General features: G+C 28.3%; 1 protein-coding gene across 1 annotated transcript in view; it reads left to right on the top strand.

Moving 5' to 3' along the window:
* The first annotated feature begins 80 nt into the window (after positions 1-80).
* The window catches only part of LOC135961530 (uncharacterized), a 47,311-nt gene continuing 27,878 nt past the window's right edge, over positions 81-19,513 (top strand). The window contains exons 1-2 of the mRNA XM_065513032.1: positions 81-1,718; positions 3,743-5,177. Coding sequence (XP_065369104.1) covers positions 81-1,718; positions 3,743-5,177 — 3,073 coding nt within the window. The remainder of the gene's footprint in view (positions 1,719-3,742; positions 5,178-19,513) is intronic.

Raw genomic sequence — 19,513 nt, 5'->3', positions numbered from 1 at the left:
AAGTAAACCAATTAATAGATAAATATAATCAAATAATGAGTTCAAATTATACTGCTCCCTTAAGTTCTAAATCATTCAAAATGTACAACTCGAATCGTTTAATTACTCTTCTTCTGTGTACTACAATAACCAGCGGTCATGCAAACATGAAGCTGATGGGAAAACCACAACATAGAAGCACAGATTTTTATAAAGATCTATTAATGGATATAAAAACTCAACAAGCATTCGATTCAATATTAATGGTACAACATAAGATGCCTCAGGATGCCAGACTACAAATGATCTACTCATTACAGGAGCCCAAATTAATAATAACTAATCAGACGGACTTCTGTTACAAAGAACAATTCAATAATGAAATTATAGCAGTGGTAATAATAGAACGGGAATTTTCCAGCTTATTGTGGGAGCATTTTCTAAATGCCCTCAACTATCTGCGTCAAACAAGAATTTTAATGATTTTTGTTAATATCTTCAATACAGAGGAACTACAAATTGATGTTTTAAAAGCATGTGAAAAGTATAAAATCACTAACGCTCTCTTACATTTTCTAAATTCATCCATTCCAGAAGATACATCTCTCGAATATTTTCAATTGTTACCATTTCCACTATATCATTTGAAATTGAGACAGTTTGGTCAATTAAAAGAAGAATACTTTCCCAAACATTGGCAAAATATGAAAGGCAAGACATTACTAACTTTGCCTGACCAAATTGTACCACGCTCTGTGATGTATAAGGATAACAAAGGTGCAATACAATTCACTGGTTTTGTTGCCAAATTAATCCAAATGTTTGCGGAAGTGTATAATGCCACTTTAGAAATGCCTTTCCAGCCGAAGATTGATGAAATTCTAAACTACAATACTCTTTTCAACATGACTAAATATGGAGAGCTCGATATGCCCATGACAATAAGAGGTATTGCAAGCGGGTCCGTTTTAAGATACATGACATATCCCATAGAAGTAAGTCAATGGATGATAATGATACCTTGCGCTACAAGAATGACAATTTGTGAAGTATATGAAGTGATGTTAAAACCTGAACTGTTTTCAATAGTTTTAATCTTCACTGGTACATTTTCTCTGGTACACACAGTTATAGAGAAGTTATTCTATATGAAAATGGTTTGGCAAAATTTATTAATGAGCGATAAAGTTATACCAGGAGTATTGGGACAATCGTTTAATTTTAAAAAATCCAGTTTATTAAGTCTTCGTTTGATTTATGTATTGATTTTTGTGTTTGGTCTGTATATGAGCACTCTTTTCTCGGCCCATTTACAAACTCTCATCACCAGACCTCCATTTAATGCTCAGATAACTACTTTCGAGGAGCTACGTCACAGCGAACAAAAGATTCTTATTAGCTCATGGGATGTACAAAATATGATTAAAGATGATTATATTTTAAGCGAAGAGATGAAAGCAAATGTTGTAATAATCGATGACGGAGCTATATTTGCGGTGCTCAGAGATAATTTCAACACTACTTACGGCTATCCCGTTCCATCGGCTTCCTGGAGCATTTACTCTAATATTCAAAACCATTACGCCCAGAAAAAGTTTTGTGTTTCAGAAAATATGAACATTAGGGATATGATGCTGTATGGATTACCAGTGGGTGAGCATTCGCCATATAAGGAACCATTGGATCATTTGGTGCACAAAATTCATGCAGGCGGTTTGCTGCGTGGCTGGAAGATGAATGTTTTTAATGATTTATTGAGGTTGAAAAAAATTTCTTTTCATGATTCAAGCAGAATTAAAACGTACGAAGATTTAACGGAAACGGATTTGTTATTAGTTTGGATCATTTTAGCCATCGGGTTAATTTCCAGTTTGCTGGTATTTCTTCTTGAAATTATGGTTAATTGTTGTATGGAGTATTTTGAACACAATGGGAAAACATTGTTATTTAAGGTGAACAAATAATTAAATTGTTTTTAAAATCTTATTGTTGGTTTTTTAATTACAAAATGAGAGTGTATTTAATATTTTTTATTGTCATAATATTATTAAGTCATGGGTAAGTCAGACACAGGATAAAAATTACTTTTTCTCCTAAGAAATGAATTTGAAAAAAATAAGCGAGAGAGCTATATTCGGCTATGCCGAATCTTATATACCCATCACCAAATTATATTTTAAAATACAAATTTAAAATATTTTTAGGTAAACAAAATTTATTGTAGGTCCAAATTATTATAGCATTGTATACACCGTTGCAATGGAATTTGAAATATCTATCATTAGATATCCATATTGATCAGTTCAAAATAAAAGGTCAAAATTCTATGATGTCCCGGTTTTTTCCTTATACCTCAACTATTTGTGGGCCAATTTTTTCGATTTTATAGCTACTGAGCCGGAAAAATTCCCGATATATTGATGTATCATTCATGTTTGTAGACTATTTGGGGCTACGGAAATTTGATTTTAACATACAGATGCACAGACTGACATGGTTATATCGACTTCGCTATCTATAACGATCCAGAATATAAGTATATGGGGGATTTCACGTCAAATGAACCAACTTTTAAAATCGTTGTCTTCCGATGATGAAATTTGCACCAAGGTTAGACCTATTGGATAGTAATTCAGACAAATTTTGAAAAGTCAAAAAAGTTTTTGATTTCGGGAAAAAAATATTAAATTTTTTTTATTTTTTTTTTAAATATTTTTTTTTTCGAAAGATTGAAGAAATAGCTATCTAAACTAGTTGGGACACATTTTGCTAAGAACAATAGGTAATAAGTTACATGGATGAGAAAAATCACATGTTTGGTCGAAATGTCAAATTTTGACCTCCTCTAACTCAGAGAGTTTTGGACCGATGTTGTTGAAAAATTGTGTCTGAATTACTATCCAATAGGTCGGAAGACATCGATTTTAAATGTTGGTTCACTTGACGTGAAATCCACCATATGTATACCTTGTGGGGTCGCAAATGAAAAATGCAGAAATTACAAACGGAATGACAAACTTATATATTCCCCTGCCACTCATGATGAATTGTATAAAAATGGAAATGACTTCTTTATTATTAGACTATTTCTACAGATTTATATTAATAAAATTTGTTCCTTGAAAATACATTTTGGAACGTTAAATCTTACATCTTGAGGGAGAAATCGAAAGTTGGAATATTTTGTATGAAAGTAAATACCATATATTATCAGATCAATGTTAGCTACTAGTCGAAGAGTACTTGATCCAATCTGAGGCATTGGCTATGTAATAAGTTCACACAGTCCAAATCCCTATACTTAAGATAGGTCGTCCAGTATATGTTTGTTTATAGTTGCGTGCAGCCTACGTCACAGCTGTCAAATTAAATGAATTTTGACAAGCAGTATGTGTAAAAAACTTGAACGTGTGGCCACCCACGACATTCATAATATACCTGTCAAAATTCCTTAATTATACTAAAAAACGATTAAACAGAAACTGTCTTTAACATCTGCACTAATGAGCTAAATAATTTAATAGAAGAATATAACCAAATATTTAGTTTAAATTAGACTGCTCCCTTAAGTTCTAAATCATTCATAATGTACAACTCGAAACGTTTAATTACTCTACTTCTGTGTACTACAATAACCAGTGGACATTTAAACATGAAGCTGATGGGAAAACCACAACATAGAAGCACAGATTTTTATAAAAATCTTTTAATGGATATAAAAACTCAAAAAACATTCAATTCAATATTAATGGTACAACATAAGATGCCTCAAGATCCCAGACTACAAATGATCTACTCATTACAGGAGCCCAAATTAATAATAACTAATCAGACGGACTTCTGTTACAAAGAACAATTCAATAATGAAATTATAGCAGTGGTAATAATAGAACGAGAGTTTTCCAGCGTATTGTGGGAGCATTTTCTAAATGCCCTCAACTATCTGCGTCAAACAAGAATTTTGATGATTTTTGTTAATATCTTCAACACAGAGGAACTACAAATTGAAGTTTTAAAAGCATGTGAAAAGTATAAAATAACCAACGGTCTCTTACATTTTCTAAATTCATCCATTTCAGAGGACACATCTCTGGAATATTTTCAATTGTTACCATTTCCACAGTATCATTTGAAATCGAGACAGTTTGGTCAAGTAAAAGAAGAATACTTTCCCATACATTGGCAAAATATGAAAGGCAAGACATTACTAACTTTACCCGACCAAATTGTACCACGCTCTGTGATGTACAAGGATAATAAGGGTCAAATACAGTTTAGTGGTTTTGTTGCCAAATTGGTTCAAATGTTTGCGGAAGTGTATAATGCCACTTTAGAAATGCCTTTCCAGCCGAAGATTGGTGAAATCCTAAACTACAACACTATTTTCAATATGACTAAATATGGGGAGCTGGATATACCAATGACAATAAATGGGATTTTAAACAATCGCACATTAAAACACATATCATATCCCACAGAAGTAAGTCAATGGATGATCATGGTACCCTGTGCTACAAGAATGAAAATTACAGAAATATACGAAGTGATGCTAAAACCTCAACTATTTTCCATAATTCTAATCTTCACTGGAACATTTTCTCTGGTGCACACGGTTATAGAGAAGTTATTCTATATGAAAATGATTTGGCAAAATTTACTAATGAGTGACAAAGTTATACCAGGAGTATTGGGACAATCGTTTAATTTTAAAAAATCCAGTTTATTAAGTCTTCGTTTGATTTATGTATTGATTTTCGTGTTTGGTCTGTATATTAGCACTCTTTTCTCGGCCCATTTACAAACTCTAATCACCAAACCACCTTTTCATGCTCAAATGTCTACATTTGAGGATCTACGTCTCAGCCAACAAAAGATTTTGATGAGCTCATGGGATGTTATAAATTTGGAAAAAGATGATTTTATGTTAAGCGAAGAAATGAAAGAAACTGTTGTGGTAACTGATAACCGGACTTTATTTGAGCAGCTCAGAGATAATTTCAATACCAGTTACAGTTACGGAGTTCCATCGGTTCTATGGACCATTTACACCAATATCCAAAGCCATTATGCCTACAACAAATTTTGTGTCTCCGAAAATATGAATATTAAAAATATGGTGTTGTATGGTTTACCACTGGCTGAACATTCGCCATATCAGGAACCATTGGATTATTTGGTGCACAAAATCCACTCAGGTGGTTTGCTGCATGCTTGGCAACAGACATTGTTTAATGATTTATTGAAGTTGAAAAAAATTTCATTTCAGGATTCAAGCAGAATTAAAACATACGAAGATTTAACCGGAATGGATTTATTATTAGTTTGGATAATTTTTGTCATCGGATTAATTTCAAGTTTGCTGGTGTTTTTTATGGAAATTGTGGTTAATAATTGTGGGGTATATTTCGAACATAAGAAGAAATATTTAAAATTTAAGGTGAAATTACAAAAATAAATAAAATTTGTTCAACAATCTTTTTGGGTTTTTCTTAACGGAATGAGAGTGTTTTCTACATTTTAGGAGCAGTTTTTTTTAACTGAACACAAACTTAAAGTAGTATGTACATAATTTTTGACTTTCATCTCTTTAGAGAAAATGTCTAAAGATTCCACTTTTAACAGTTATTCCCAGAAAGTAATTCTATATCCACACAAAAAGAAGTTTTATACTATTTGGGCCACAAAAGCGCCATTGCCTATAGGAAATATATCTTAACACTGAAACACTTCGTTTCAATGACAATTGGTTCTTCGCTTTGAAACGACCGGAGTCGCACTCGGCCAAAGATTGTCAACTCAGCGACGGCTGTAACAACTGGAAGTTTTTACCTCATGGAAGAAATTTCAACAACAACAACTAGAAATCGATTACATAGTCAAGAAATCGGACCCTATCCGAAATTCCTTTTGAAGGATACAGGATCCTATACAAAAGCTTGTGTTAGACTCATCGGTGTATGTCGTAGTTTATAATCACCCTCCTGGAAGAAAATAAAACCTTTATCCTCTATCGAGGTTCATATGAATCTAGATTTCCAAGATCCAGTTACAAGTAGTGTCACCGCGTTGTTGGAGGTAATATTCATTAAATGTGGATCTATAGCGATTAGGTGTAATATAGTGATAAGTAGGACTAGTGCATACCAATAAGTTTTACAACTAAGCAATGAATCCAGTACATTGCAGACAACCTTTCACCAATTTATAAGTGTTTGGGTCACTTAGTTGATCTTTGTAATGCAAAGAGAATAGTATATTTTCTTTACTGCTCTTTAGAAAGTAGTTATTTGAGAAGTTTTCAATTTCACTTTAGGGATAAGTCATTTCACTCACTTCAAAGTACAGTTTCGTGTTCGAAGAATCATTGTTGGTTTCTGTTAAAACCAAACACGAAACTCTACTTTGTAGTGAGTAAAATGACTTATCCCTAATTTAGAATTAATGCTTCTGTTCAGCATGAGTGGCAAGGGATATATAAGTTTGTAATTTCTACATTTTTCATTTGCGACCCCACAAAGTATATATATTCTGGATTATATGCGATCAATATAGCCATGTCCGTCTGTTGAAATCAACTTTCTGTAGCCTCCAAATAACTTAATAACTTACATGCATGATTCATATATCGGCTCGGTTGCTATTTAAAAACGAGAAAACCGGCCCACAATTGGCTTAGATATGTACAAAGAAAAAAACAAAAAGAAAAATATTAAAAAACAAATTTAAAATTTTTTTTTGCCATAAAATTGTTTTCACTAATAAATTAGAAAAAAAATTATTTTAAATTTGGACCTGTTTATATTTGATATTTTTATCAATAGAAATTTACTGTATAAAATTGCACAAAATTTAAAAGGTGGATTCAGGAAACTCGTCGTTCAAATTTTCACTTTTGCACAAATAATATATTAACTTTGTCAATTTATATTAAATTTTTGTAAATTTATAATTAAAATACCTTTACCGCTAAGCCAACGGATATCAAAATAATACAAATTAGCGTTGCCGTTACCTTATAAACGTTTTGAATCGGTAACTAACCTTGGAAAAAACTAAAAATTTAGAAGTAAAAAAAATCAATTTGTATAATAATGACAAACCAAACAGTAGATAACAGGCTTGTAGATCCTGGTGATTTCGATCTGCATCGTTTCGGTTTGCATCGAGTTTCTCCGGTCACAATTTTACATGTGTTTTATTATTGCAACAAAAATTTGAACAAAAACAAAACCCATGTAAAATGTACACTCAAAGTACACGCTTGTACGCACATACAATTTTCTGAAAATAAACGAATTCACTTAATTGTGAATAAATTCGAAAAAAATCTATCGATATTTATGATCGATATCTCATTTTGTTCATATTACATGTGGCTTTGCAATGAAGTAACAAATACATATAAACAATTTCTGAGACTTTCGATTTTTCATGATTTTTTTAAAACAAAAAAATTTGATATTTTCACATAAAAAATATGTATATTTTTTGCTTCAATTTGTTATTATAACTCCGAAACTACTGAGCCGATTAAAACGCAATATATATATGTGAAATTTTGTACATAGCATGGGGAAATGTTTTCAAAATTCAATCAATCGAAAGAAGAACATTAACTACTCAATTTTATGTATATCAAACAAAAAAGTTAAATTTTGTGAAAATGAGCGAATTCACTTAATTGTGAATAAATTCAAAAAGAATCAATAGATTTTTATCTTCGATATCTAATTTTGTTACTATTATATGCAGCTTTGTGAAAAAGTAATAAACCTGAACAATTTCTGCCGTTTTCGACTTTTCATGAGTTTTTTAAAACACAAAAATTTGCTAATTTCACATAAAAATATATTTTTTGCTTCAATTTATTATTATAACTCAGACTCTACTCAGCCGATTAAAATGTAATATATAAACAGATTAAAGGCTATATAAATTTTAACTTTTCTGAGTTTACTTCAATGATATCGGACTAACCATTTTTGAGTTATCATAAATTATGTGGAGAAACATCTAAAAAAAAATTCACAATTTTAGGAAAAAAAATTAAAAAAAAACTTCTCCATAGAATTTAAAATTTGTACCATATTTGTGCTACTGGAACCACAATACATCAAAATTGTGTAGACGTTTAAAAAGCCTCTACTATTTTTACGATTTTGTTGCCCTGTGTTATCGACGCAAACCGGGGCTGAGTCCTTTGTTTGACTAAGCTGCAGTCATTTCGAAAGTTCAATTACTAGTATTATCTGCTAAGTCAATTTCCAAAGTGACCTTGAAAAAAAAGTTGTATTATATTTTAGAGACTAGGAGCTGTTCTTTAGACTTATAATTAGGGGTCAAATAACAATTAGGAGTATACAAATTTAAATTGCAAGATATTGTATGTTTTCTCTGCTTGCAAAGTCTAATAAACTTGACCTCGTACATACAAGTATCAAACACAAATATGTATCTAATACAATTTTACTTGAAAAAAAAAAATATTGTTTGTTACGGTTAACAACATGAAGAGCAACATTGTCAGCAGCAACATTTAACGTCATAATCATGATAAACAGCAACAACATATTGCTGCTTTCTTACCACACAATACTAAATGATGTGATAGGCCTTAACAAAAAACCTATGGACTGAAACTACTAACACCAACTAACAACAACGAGAGTCAACAACAACAATGAGTCTTCTAGACAACTTTTGATTTCAGTTTTTTTGTTCGAATTTTGTATTTTGGCCAACAGTAATAATGACGTTTTTGAAAATACATAGTTGTAGTGTGTGTGTGTGGTTTGTTTTCTCGAAACGAAAGGTAGTTTTTGTCTCAAACAAGTTGCTGCTTCTTCAAATCTTCAATTTTGTTTGTTGCTTGTGCCAAGCAACTGTATGCTCCACCATTCGAAAACAAAAAACAACAACAAAAAAAGTTCAAAATAAACGAAGAAATAAAGACAGACGCCTCTTTGCATTTCCATTTCATTGTTGTTGGCTGGTGGTTTTTTGTGTTTTTTTCTATATTTTTGCTGTTTTTTTTTGTAGTGTGTAAAGTCGTCATTCAGAGTCTTCATCAGTGTTGGCTTGACGGAAATTTTGGTTTTAATAAATTTAGTTTAACTTTAGCTTCACTGACGTTCGGTCGCGTTTTTTTAGTGTTTTACAAAAAGCACACAAGGTGTGCAAAAAAATTAAATTTTTATTTTTTTTTTTATAAAAAATATATTTAAAATTTTTCTCGTAACCACTTCACTCCAAAAAACTCTTTGTATCCACATAGTACTTACTCCACTAAAAATACACACAAACAAATGTTTAAATAATAAAAAAAATTATTATAAATGGCAGTGGGCGCGAAAGTTACTTTCATACTTAGAGTTTTAATTTAAATTTGTTGGTGAAAAAAGGCAAAAAAAATAAAAAAACACAAAACAGATACAATATTTACATACAATGGCCATAATAAAATAAAAAACAAATCAAGAGAAAATAAACAAATAAAATTTCAAACAAATTATTCAAGTTTTTAAAGGATATATTGTACATTTTGGCAAAAACATTAATTTCTTAAGCCAGTGCTATTAAACAGTTTGGAGTGTTTGAAAAAGAAATAATTTGGCAAAATAAAACGATTTTTTTTTTACAAAAACAAGATTTTTTTTAGTTTCTTAAATTTTATTTTATATAATATTTGTGTTTTCAATTTATTTTTTTTGTTTCTTAAAAAATCCTTTAGCTTATACATCCAAGTTGTAAAATAAAAATTCTACAATTTCCATAAAAATTGTGCAATTCGAGGAAATACAAATAAATAAATATCCATAGTTTGGAAATATAATTAAATATGAGGATTACACATTTGTTGGTAAGTAGAATTATAAAATAAAATATTTACTACTAGATTTTAAAACAAAATAATTGATTTATCAAGGTCCAAATAGGGCAAACATTTTTCATATACAAAAATTTGAAATAAATTATTATTCGAAATGCTATTGAGAATTTAAACAATTTTCTATTATGTTTTTGAAATTTTCTACTTGCATGATCTTAAGTTGGTAGTCATTCAAATAAAAATTACTCGAATAATCGAATAATAAAAAATATTTTTAATTCGAATGAATCGGTTTTCCATTTAAAATTAAAGGTTGTCGATTAATCGAATAAATTATTTTTCCCGTTAAAATGAAAGCAAAATAGTTTATAAAAACAAAAATTTAGACAAAACTATTCGAATGAAATAAAACCAATAACACAGGTCAACTGCAAAAAAGGGCTTGAATAACCATAATATAGATTTAATGTATCATGGCTACCTAAATACAAAAATGGTAAAATTTTTCAATTTATGGATAGATTTTTTTTTAATTTTTAAATAAAATTATAAATTTGGTTAGACATTTCTCCACATAATAAATGATAACTCAAAAAGTATTAGTCCGATGTTATTAAAATAAACCTAGAAATGTTTAGATTTGCATATCCTTTAATCCGTTTATGTATTGCGTTTCAATCGACGTAGTAGTTTCGGAGTTATAACAACAAATTGAAGAAAAAATATATTTTTGTACGTGAATATATAACATTTTTTTGTTTTAAAAAAATCATGAAAAACCGAAAACGGCTGAAATTGTTCATATTTATTGCTTTATCGCAAAGACACATGTAATAGGAACAAAATGAGATATCGATCATAAAAATCGATGGATTCTTTTCGAACTTATTCACAATTAAATGAGTTCGCTCATTTTCTTCGAGTGTAAATTTTACATGTGTTTTGTTTTTGTTACAATTTTCGTGTAGGGGATTTTGTTGCCATGTGTAATTTATAATTTTATACATTAAACATGTTACATTGTTAACAAATAAATTCATAAAAATTTCCCGGTTTTAAATTTATTTTATTAAATTATTCGAATAATATTTTTTACTCGTTAATCGTTCGAATAATCGAGGAAATTTTAAAAATTATTTGCACTCTAATAATAAAATAATTATGAACTTTTATTCGATTAAAAAAAGACTCGAATAATTGACAACCCTAATCCCACTGCAGGCGGACAGTAGTTGTATTCAATGATATTTACTACAAAGCATTTTAAATCCAGACCCATTTCTATCCAAAAATATTACATCATGAAAATTTAAAAAAAACAAATAGCTCACAGAAATGTGATTACATTATTGCCGATAACTTTTAAACTACACAATATACAACTTTAATTTTGATTTAGTTTTGAAGATATTTCTTTAAATGAAGTAAAAATTTTTTCAGTGGGTCAAAGCTAGGCCTATATTGCAAAACCCAATTTTTCTAAATTTCTTAAAAAAATAGTATATAATGATTATCGAAACCTCTACTATAATCCTGCAACGATACAAGGATAACACTTGTTTAGAATAAAAATTATGAATCTAAATGTAACGTAAAGTTGTTTCTACATATTCATTTGGAATATTTAACAAACACAAATCATATTGTTACGTTTTTACCTTTTAAAAATGGTGGTTAATTTCCTTTAAAAAACCGTATTATTTTAATTGTAAATAAAAGCAGGTTAGTAGTTTAAAATTGTAAAAGCTCTTTATTAATTTAAATTTACACAACAATTTAAATAGTCACTTTATTTTAATATGCACACTGATACTCCACACTTTATAATTTACAAGAATACACTGGTAATGCAGTTGATGTTAATTCTAACATCTTCCATCTGTTTCATGAATTATCTATGTAACGGATAAAACTAGAATGTTCTAACATTAAAGCTGCTAATTTAATGTTAGCAGGTTTAACAGTTAATGCTGTCATACCCACAAACAATGTTAATAACAGCATTATTGATAAGTAGAAGTTTCGAGCACAATATGCCAGAAGTTTTTTTTTTGCAATTTAGCATGGTTTACTTTGATTACAGAAAGTCAATTTTCACAATCAAAATTCAATCGGACCTGTGGTTTGAATGATTCACAGTATTTTCCACTTACTTTGAAAACGGACCCACTGTGAGTCATTTTGTGGTTTTTACATTTTTCATATGAATTTGTATGAAAAACGAGTTCATAACTTCTTAATTGAGTGTTAATCTTGAAACTCGATACACATACTAAAGAATGTTCAATATTTTAAAGATATTTTTAAAAGAATTTATAATAAAAAAGAAATACTACTTTGAACTTTGTACCTCAAGAATTGACCTTTGAGTTATTGAATGAAAATAATCTTATTTCAAACATTTAAAAGGCAATTAAAGTTATGAGCAGTTGTCTACGTACAATTTTATAAAGTTTTTTAAATATTCAAGATGTCCATAAATATGGAACGGAAAGGATCTCATAATTATGTTTAGAAACAAAATTGTTTTTGAAGAATTTTTAATACGTAGAGTAAGATTTTAGTTTTGTTGCAGTGACAAAAATATGTATCAAATGTAATCCTTTGATGGGTATTTTAGCAAGATCATGATGATCATTAGAAGAAATTATTATTCTTAATATATTAGAATAAAATTTGTATTTCTGATTTGTCTTCAAAAGTGTTTTCAAATAAATATTTCACACAAAAAGGTGTTATAAAGTTTTGTAACTTACCTTTGCTGCTAGGAAATCTTTAAACATTGTTTATAATTATAAATTGATTACAGGAAAAAAACTGAAAATTTAAAAATAATATGTTAATGATTAAAAAAGTTAAGTAATAAAATCAATAATAAATTAAAATAAAAACGAAATTGTTACAAAATCACATACATCTCCACTAATTTGCATAAATATGTATGTAAAATAACATCTTTTTATGACAATTTCTCGAACTGCTATAAAAAACAAAATCAAATTTAGGTGTTTCTTTGCATAACCTATTTCTTTATTGTTTATTAATTAACATTTTATATTAATTAGCATATTGCAAACTCAAAACTAAAACAAAACTACCAACAATTATTCATAACGGTTGAACTTTTCAAATGACACACACTCACACATCAAATTGACATGTGTCATTTTGACGTTAGCTTACATACGCAACAATTATGACACATTAATTACAAATAAAAAATGTGTAATTACACCTAAACTGGTAACAAAATTATAAAATGACAACATTTTAATTATGAGTACAAGTGTCATTGGGTTTTGTGGGTATGTATAGACGACATTAATGGCAATTTAAATGATGTTTACACTTCTTTAAAATGTTAGTTTGTTAGACAAATTGAATTGCTGCAATAACTCGATAGTTAAACGACTTTGTAATGACTGCTATATACTGTCTGTATCCCTTAGAAGAAGGGAACTAACGGAAGTATAAAGTTTTCCGTTTTTCTAGCAACAGTTCAAATTGTCATTCTAGTTCTAAAGAAGAGTTAAAGAATAAGCTCCACATTTTTGGAGTAGTTCTAGAACTAGTTCATGCATCAGAGATTTCTGTTGAAATTAACTAGTTATGAAAAACATATCAAAACCGTTAATTTCCTTGCTTATATTACAAAATACATAAGTTTTGAAGAACTTAAATTTACCGAAAAAATTCTCGTATATCGATTCAATAATCCAACCATGATATTTTGTAAAAAAGTAAATTTTACTTTTCGGAACTGGATTGTAATTTATAGAACTGAAGTTATACGAATCCAGTACCCAAACCTTGAAACGCTTCTGACACCAGTTCTTTAATCCATGCAATTTGTTTCAAATTGTCATCTTCGGAACTAGTTCTAAAGGAGAGGTGTCGAACTAGTTCATGTATTAGAGATTTCTGTTCGAAGGAACTAGTTACGAGAAGCATTTCATAACCATTTATTGTTTCCTTGTTTGTGTGTTGTTTTCCACACATACGGTATTATTTTTGTAATCAAAGTCATAATTTACATTCAATAACATATTTAATTTTAAATGTTTGTATCTGTTTGTCATTTATCTTCAACACATTTTATACAAACAGTTCAAACACTACATTTTACACAGAGTATGCTTACATAATACACTTTTTTGGCCGAAACAGCACATTTGCCGGCAAAATACATAGAAATTACATATGTGTGGAAAACCACACAAGTGATTATGCAACGTGTATTTGAAATATTGAATAAATTAATGCGTGTTCTGAGCTAAATTAATGCGACAGGAAAAGTTAAGAAATTTTTAATATACAAAAAAATTGAATATTGTGTGTTTTTCCACACAAGGGTGAGATGGGAGTTAAAGAATATTCTTGAACAAGCGATTTTAAAACAAGTTCTAAAAATTATCATGCATATTATTTTGTTGTTGTAAATGTTGAAGAATAGGAAAAAAAATGCATTTAAAAACTTTTTCAAAACTTCGTTGCATTTTCTTCTTTTGTTTTTGAATACTGCATAGAAGTAATTATATTTTTCATTACAACATTTTGTTCTCTCTTATACGAGTAATAACATGTCAAAATTTGATTTATTTGCAAAATATTTTTGTTTTAGGTTGTGAATTGGAAATATCTTTTTTTTTTTTAATTGGGGAGTTTTTGAAAAATTGGAAAAAGTGCCCTGGCATTTTAACTCATTATATGGAAAGATTTTGCTTGACTTATTTAATCAATATTTGCATTTAATACTCATAATTGCTTGCATCCTATACTGTTGATGTTTATTTTAAAGCAATTAATTGAAATTTGTTTGCATGATTTTAATAAATTTCGACTATAAACAGAAGGAATTAATAATTTGAAGGTTAATATTGCCATCATTAATTTGAAAAGATGTTAACTAAATAAAAACATAAATTAAATAGCAATTAATACACATAATTACTTAGTTATAATAAAAAGTTTTCTAATTTTTCTTATGTTTTTAATTAGACAAAAATCAATAATATTGAAATAAGTTGTTGACACAAATGATGCTGCCAACATGTTCAAACTAAAATCAAATAAAACTTTATAAAATACTTTCAATTAACCTTCAAACTAAGTGTGTGTATTTGTATTTGTATAAATTTGCTGATTAGTTTGATATTTTTAAATTAAATTGTATTTTTTTCGGTATTTTGTTTATATTACTTACCTATGAACAATTTAGACCAATCATTTTATTTTTTGTTGGTCAAACAATGAAGAGCCAACAATAACAATTTGAAGAAGCATTTACTACAAGATCACCGCCACCACCATTCATGATGAATGATCATCATGATCAACAATCGTCGTCATTGTATCATCAAAAGAAGATCAAATGTGAATAAACTTGTACAATTTATTGTTGTGTGTTTTTTTTCATTTTTAGTTATTTTAGCAAAATAACAAAAGTCACACAAACTTTACACACATGTTTTTTTTTTTAAAAAAAAACTTAGTTTAAATGCAACATTTTATTTTACTTTAAATTGTTTCGTTTAATTTGTTTTTATTTAGCTTGATTTAATTGAATTTTATATGACTGGCGGTGAATAATGATGATGGTAACATTAATGTCGATAATAAAGATCATTGGCCAAAATTTCAAAATTATTTGGAATTGACCTAGTTTTTTGTTAGTGTGAGTATTTTCAAATAATTTCTTGTTTTTATTAAAATCATAAACTAAACAATTTATGGTTTTAGTATGTTTTGGAAAATTAAATAAAATGTTTAATAATTTGTGCATTTTTAATTATATTTCTTTAAATAACAACAGGTGGTTTAATAAGTTTTACTTTTAACAGACCTTAAAAAATTTTACTTTTTTTTTTAAAATTAGTTTTGAGGGCATTTAGGTGCGTCTCTGTGTATTAAATTAAGTTTCCATTTCAGTTTTGTATGAATGAATTGATTGTTATTTGGTTTTTGTGTATAATTTTGATTTAATATTCTTGTCACATGCAAACTGCCCATTTGTAGTGTGACTAAAAAGAAATTGTTACTGGTAGAAAGTGGGGAATTTAAAATAAGAAAATCACAGTGAGAGAGAGACAGACAGACAGATAGATAAAAAAAACGTCTGTGCTATTTTTTTCGTTCATTGTAACTTCAATTAAGACAGGAAATATAATGAAAATAAATTTCTCTATTGTTTATACATAAATTTCTTTTTAGCAATTAATTGAATATTTTTGCTTTTATCAGTTATAAAGAAATTCTTAAAAAATTAATATCTGTCTAACATGACTTTACAAAAGAGACCCCACCATTATGGATTCTTCAATCAAGCGAGGGTTGTGCGATAACATCTATCAAAATCTTAATGAAATTTACCTTTACAACCACCTTCAAATGCAATGCATTTATGTGATAATTTTAACTTATGTATTAAAGAAAACTTTTGTAGTGTGACTAAAAATAAATTTCGTATTTGTGTGACTTGTTTACCTATATCGTGTAAACACACTTCAGGCTTCAGTTGGCGTAAAACTACGCCAACATTATAATGTAAGCGTGTAAATAAACACTGCTGCATTGTTGCAGTGTAATTGTTGTATGTAACATTTAACAATTTACCGCATGCTTCAGCATTTTTATGTAAATATTTATTTATTTATTATATTGTCTTCTTCATCATCAGCTTAACATGTATATTTAAATATTTATGTACATTTTGTTGTTGCTTGTATTTACACTGCTGTTGATTTGGTGTTAACAACTTGTCTATGTTTAATCATTTTTGTTTAATTTATTTAAATAATAAAAAAAATAAAACCTAAATTGCAGCATTTACTGCAACCAGTAAACGTTTCATTTAACTGAATGTCTGCTTAATGCACTCTACCACTCTACTTTAACACTTTTGACAAGTCATCATCATTCAGTCACTGACATTTTTTCAGTAATCGATTTACATACATATTTGTCCAACGTAGGTGGTAAAGATCATAAAGACATTATTAGTGTAGTTTTTTTACAATTGAGGATTATGACATTATTTCATATAATTATTTATTGGATTTATTTGATTCCGCTCAATTTGAAGTTTCTTTTATTCTCTTTGATGAATTTTGAAAGTATAGTCAGGAATATATGAGTGAAGGAAATGTTAAATTTTTACCAAGGTTGTATGTCGTTAACGCTAAGCTACCGTTACCCTTAAAAAGATTCATTATGTGTGGTTTTCCACACAAAGGTGAGCTTAACTGCCGTTACCGATATTTTATAAACAAGTTAAATTATAAAAATACATGTTTTTGATTTCAATAATTAAATTTACAAAAAATCGAAAAAATTTTAAACATAGATAAATACTATACATAGATCAGATGCTCTCCTGTCAAAGACCGAACTCAATTGTTAAAAACCTAAGTGGTGAGAATGTATTAGTAAAAAAAACTATGTGAATACAAAAACAACACTCGTATGTGTGATTATTTTGAGTAATTTTTCTATTTGTGTTTTTTTCTAGTTTCCGCTCTATGTATATTTCTCCATGATTTAAAATACCAACACTTTTCAAATTGTTGGAAATTTTATTAATAATTTAATTCAGTATGAAATAGCCGTTATCATTAAAATACCGTTACCGAAATAATCCAAATTAGCATTACCGTTACCTTTTAACCGTTTCGAATCGGAAGCCAACCCTGATTTTTACAATGAGTCTTGTTATATAATGAAATATTGGTCCAGAATAACAAAATCAAGAACCGCATTTATATAAAAAGACTTGTTATAAATGGAGTTAATTTTCGCTATGTTGCTGCAACATTTTTCCTATAGACATTTTGCTGAAAGTTGAAGCCATAGATATATTTTTTCTATAAACATGTTGTTAAAACATTTTATTATATATAATGTTGCTGAAAAATTGTCCTATAATCATGTTTCTGCAATATATTCCTCGGTACTCTGTTCGAAATAGTGAAAAGAATTGTTGAAAAATAATTATAATTTGTGAGCAACATGTGGAAAATTGACAATATAAAAATAATAAAAAAACCAAAACAAAACAAGAAAAATATTATTATTTTTGAAAATTACTTATTCTTTTATTTATTTGTGAAATTTCTAGAATTAAAATTTGTGTGAAACCTATGTTGCTAGCAACATTTCACGATGAAGAATAGAGTAACAAACTAATGGAAATTGTTTAAATAAATTTTATTCATTGATAGCTTTTATATGGATTTTGCCATATTTTTTCACTTGAAATCAAAAAGAATACAGAGCTACAATTAAGCACAATTTTTCGTACAAAAATGTAGCTGCAACATTTTTCTTACAAACATGTTGCTGTAAAATTTCTTCTCTAAACATGTAGCTAAAACATATTTTTATAAACATGTAGCTGTAAAATTTTTCTTACAAATATTTTACTGCAATATTTGTTATATACATGTTGCAGCAACATTTTTAATATAATTTTAACATGTGGAAGTGCTAAAAATTTTTCGCAGCTTCCCCTTAGTTAAAATTGAACATAGTTTTTCAAATAAATTTGCGAAGAGTTAAATTATTAATAGCCATATTCATAATAAAAGACTCAAAATAAAAACTAATATTTTTTTATTTTTAAAACTTTCTGCAATATTATGGTCACTGTAATTATTAACATGGTTGCCACAAACATATACATAATTACTACAATCATAAATATGATTACTACAATGATGTGAATGGTAACTTAAACAGAATATGGTTACAGCAATCATATACATAATTACAGTGACCATAATATTGTAGAAAGTTTTAAAAATAAAAAAAATATTAGTTTTTTTTTGAGCTAATTTATTAAGAATATATATAGCCATTGGTAGGCAAAAAGAGGCATTTAATTTGTGTGCTCTTTTGGGTAAAAAATAAAATATCCACAACAACATCAAGAAACTGAATGAATTGTGTGTATTTTTACGCTATATTACGCTCTTTTTTTCACATTCGGGTTGTTTGACGAAAATCATCGTAACCTGAACAATATGAACGCCTACCATGATATATAGCGCTTAACATAAGTCGTATAGTCTAATCTATAAACTACCAAATTTGTTGACGTAATAAATATGTTAAATATGTCTAAACGTTGCAAAATAGTTAATTTTCTTCACATTTTTATGGTTTTAGTCAAAATTTGCGGAAACGTATTTAACACTTCAATGATCTGAAAAAATGGCTTGTACTTTGAAAAAAGATGTAAAATTTATAAATTAAAAGTAGACATGAAATACAAATAACTTTATGTACCTATTTATTTGATAGTACTTAAATACATGTATGCTTACAGCCTAAATATTGAGTAACTAAATACTTATAAGATTATGAATGATTGAATAAATGATAGATCAATAGATCAATTTAACAACAACATAATTAGTTACACATCTGTAAAATTAAAATAATTATTCAAATAAAACATGAATAAAAAAGTGTGCTGGTAACTACATATGTTTGAATATGTTGTGGTTAGTAGTATTTTTTTTTATCGTGATTCATGATGTCACTGCTGCCTAAAATTGATTGATCAAATGATTTTGTTACTAATTTTTTTTATTTTATACTTTCGTTAATTTTTGTTTTATGATTCATGGGATTTACTGTATGTTTTTAACAATGAATCATTTTGCATGCTGCGATTATTATTTGTTTTGTTTACTTTTTATTACTATT

The sequence above is a fragment of the Calliphora vicina genome, chromosome 5 (assembly GCF_958450345.1).
Source record: "Calliphora vicina chromosome 5, idCalVici1.1, whole genome shotgun sequence".
NCBI classification, from domain to species: domain Eukaryota; kingdom Metazoa; phylum Arthropoda; class Insecta; order Diptera; family Calliphoridae; genus Calliphora; species Calliphora vicina.
Note: the sequence above shows the minus strand (reverse complement) of the source record. Positions and strands in the feature narration are given on the sequence as shown.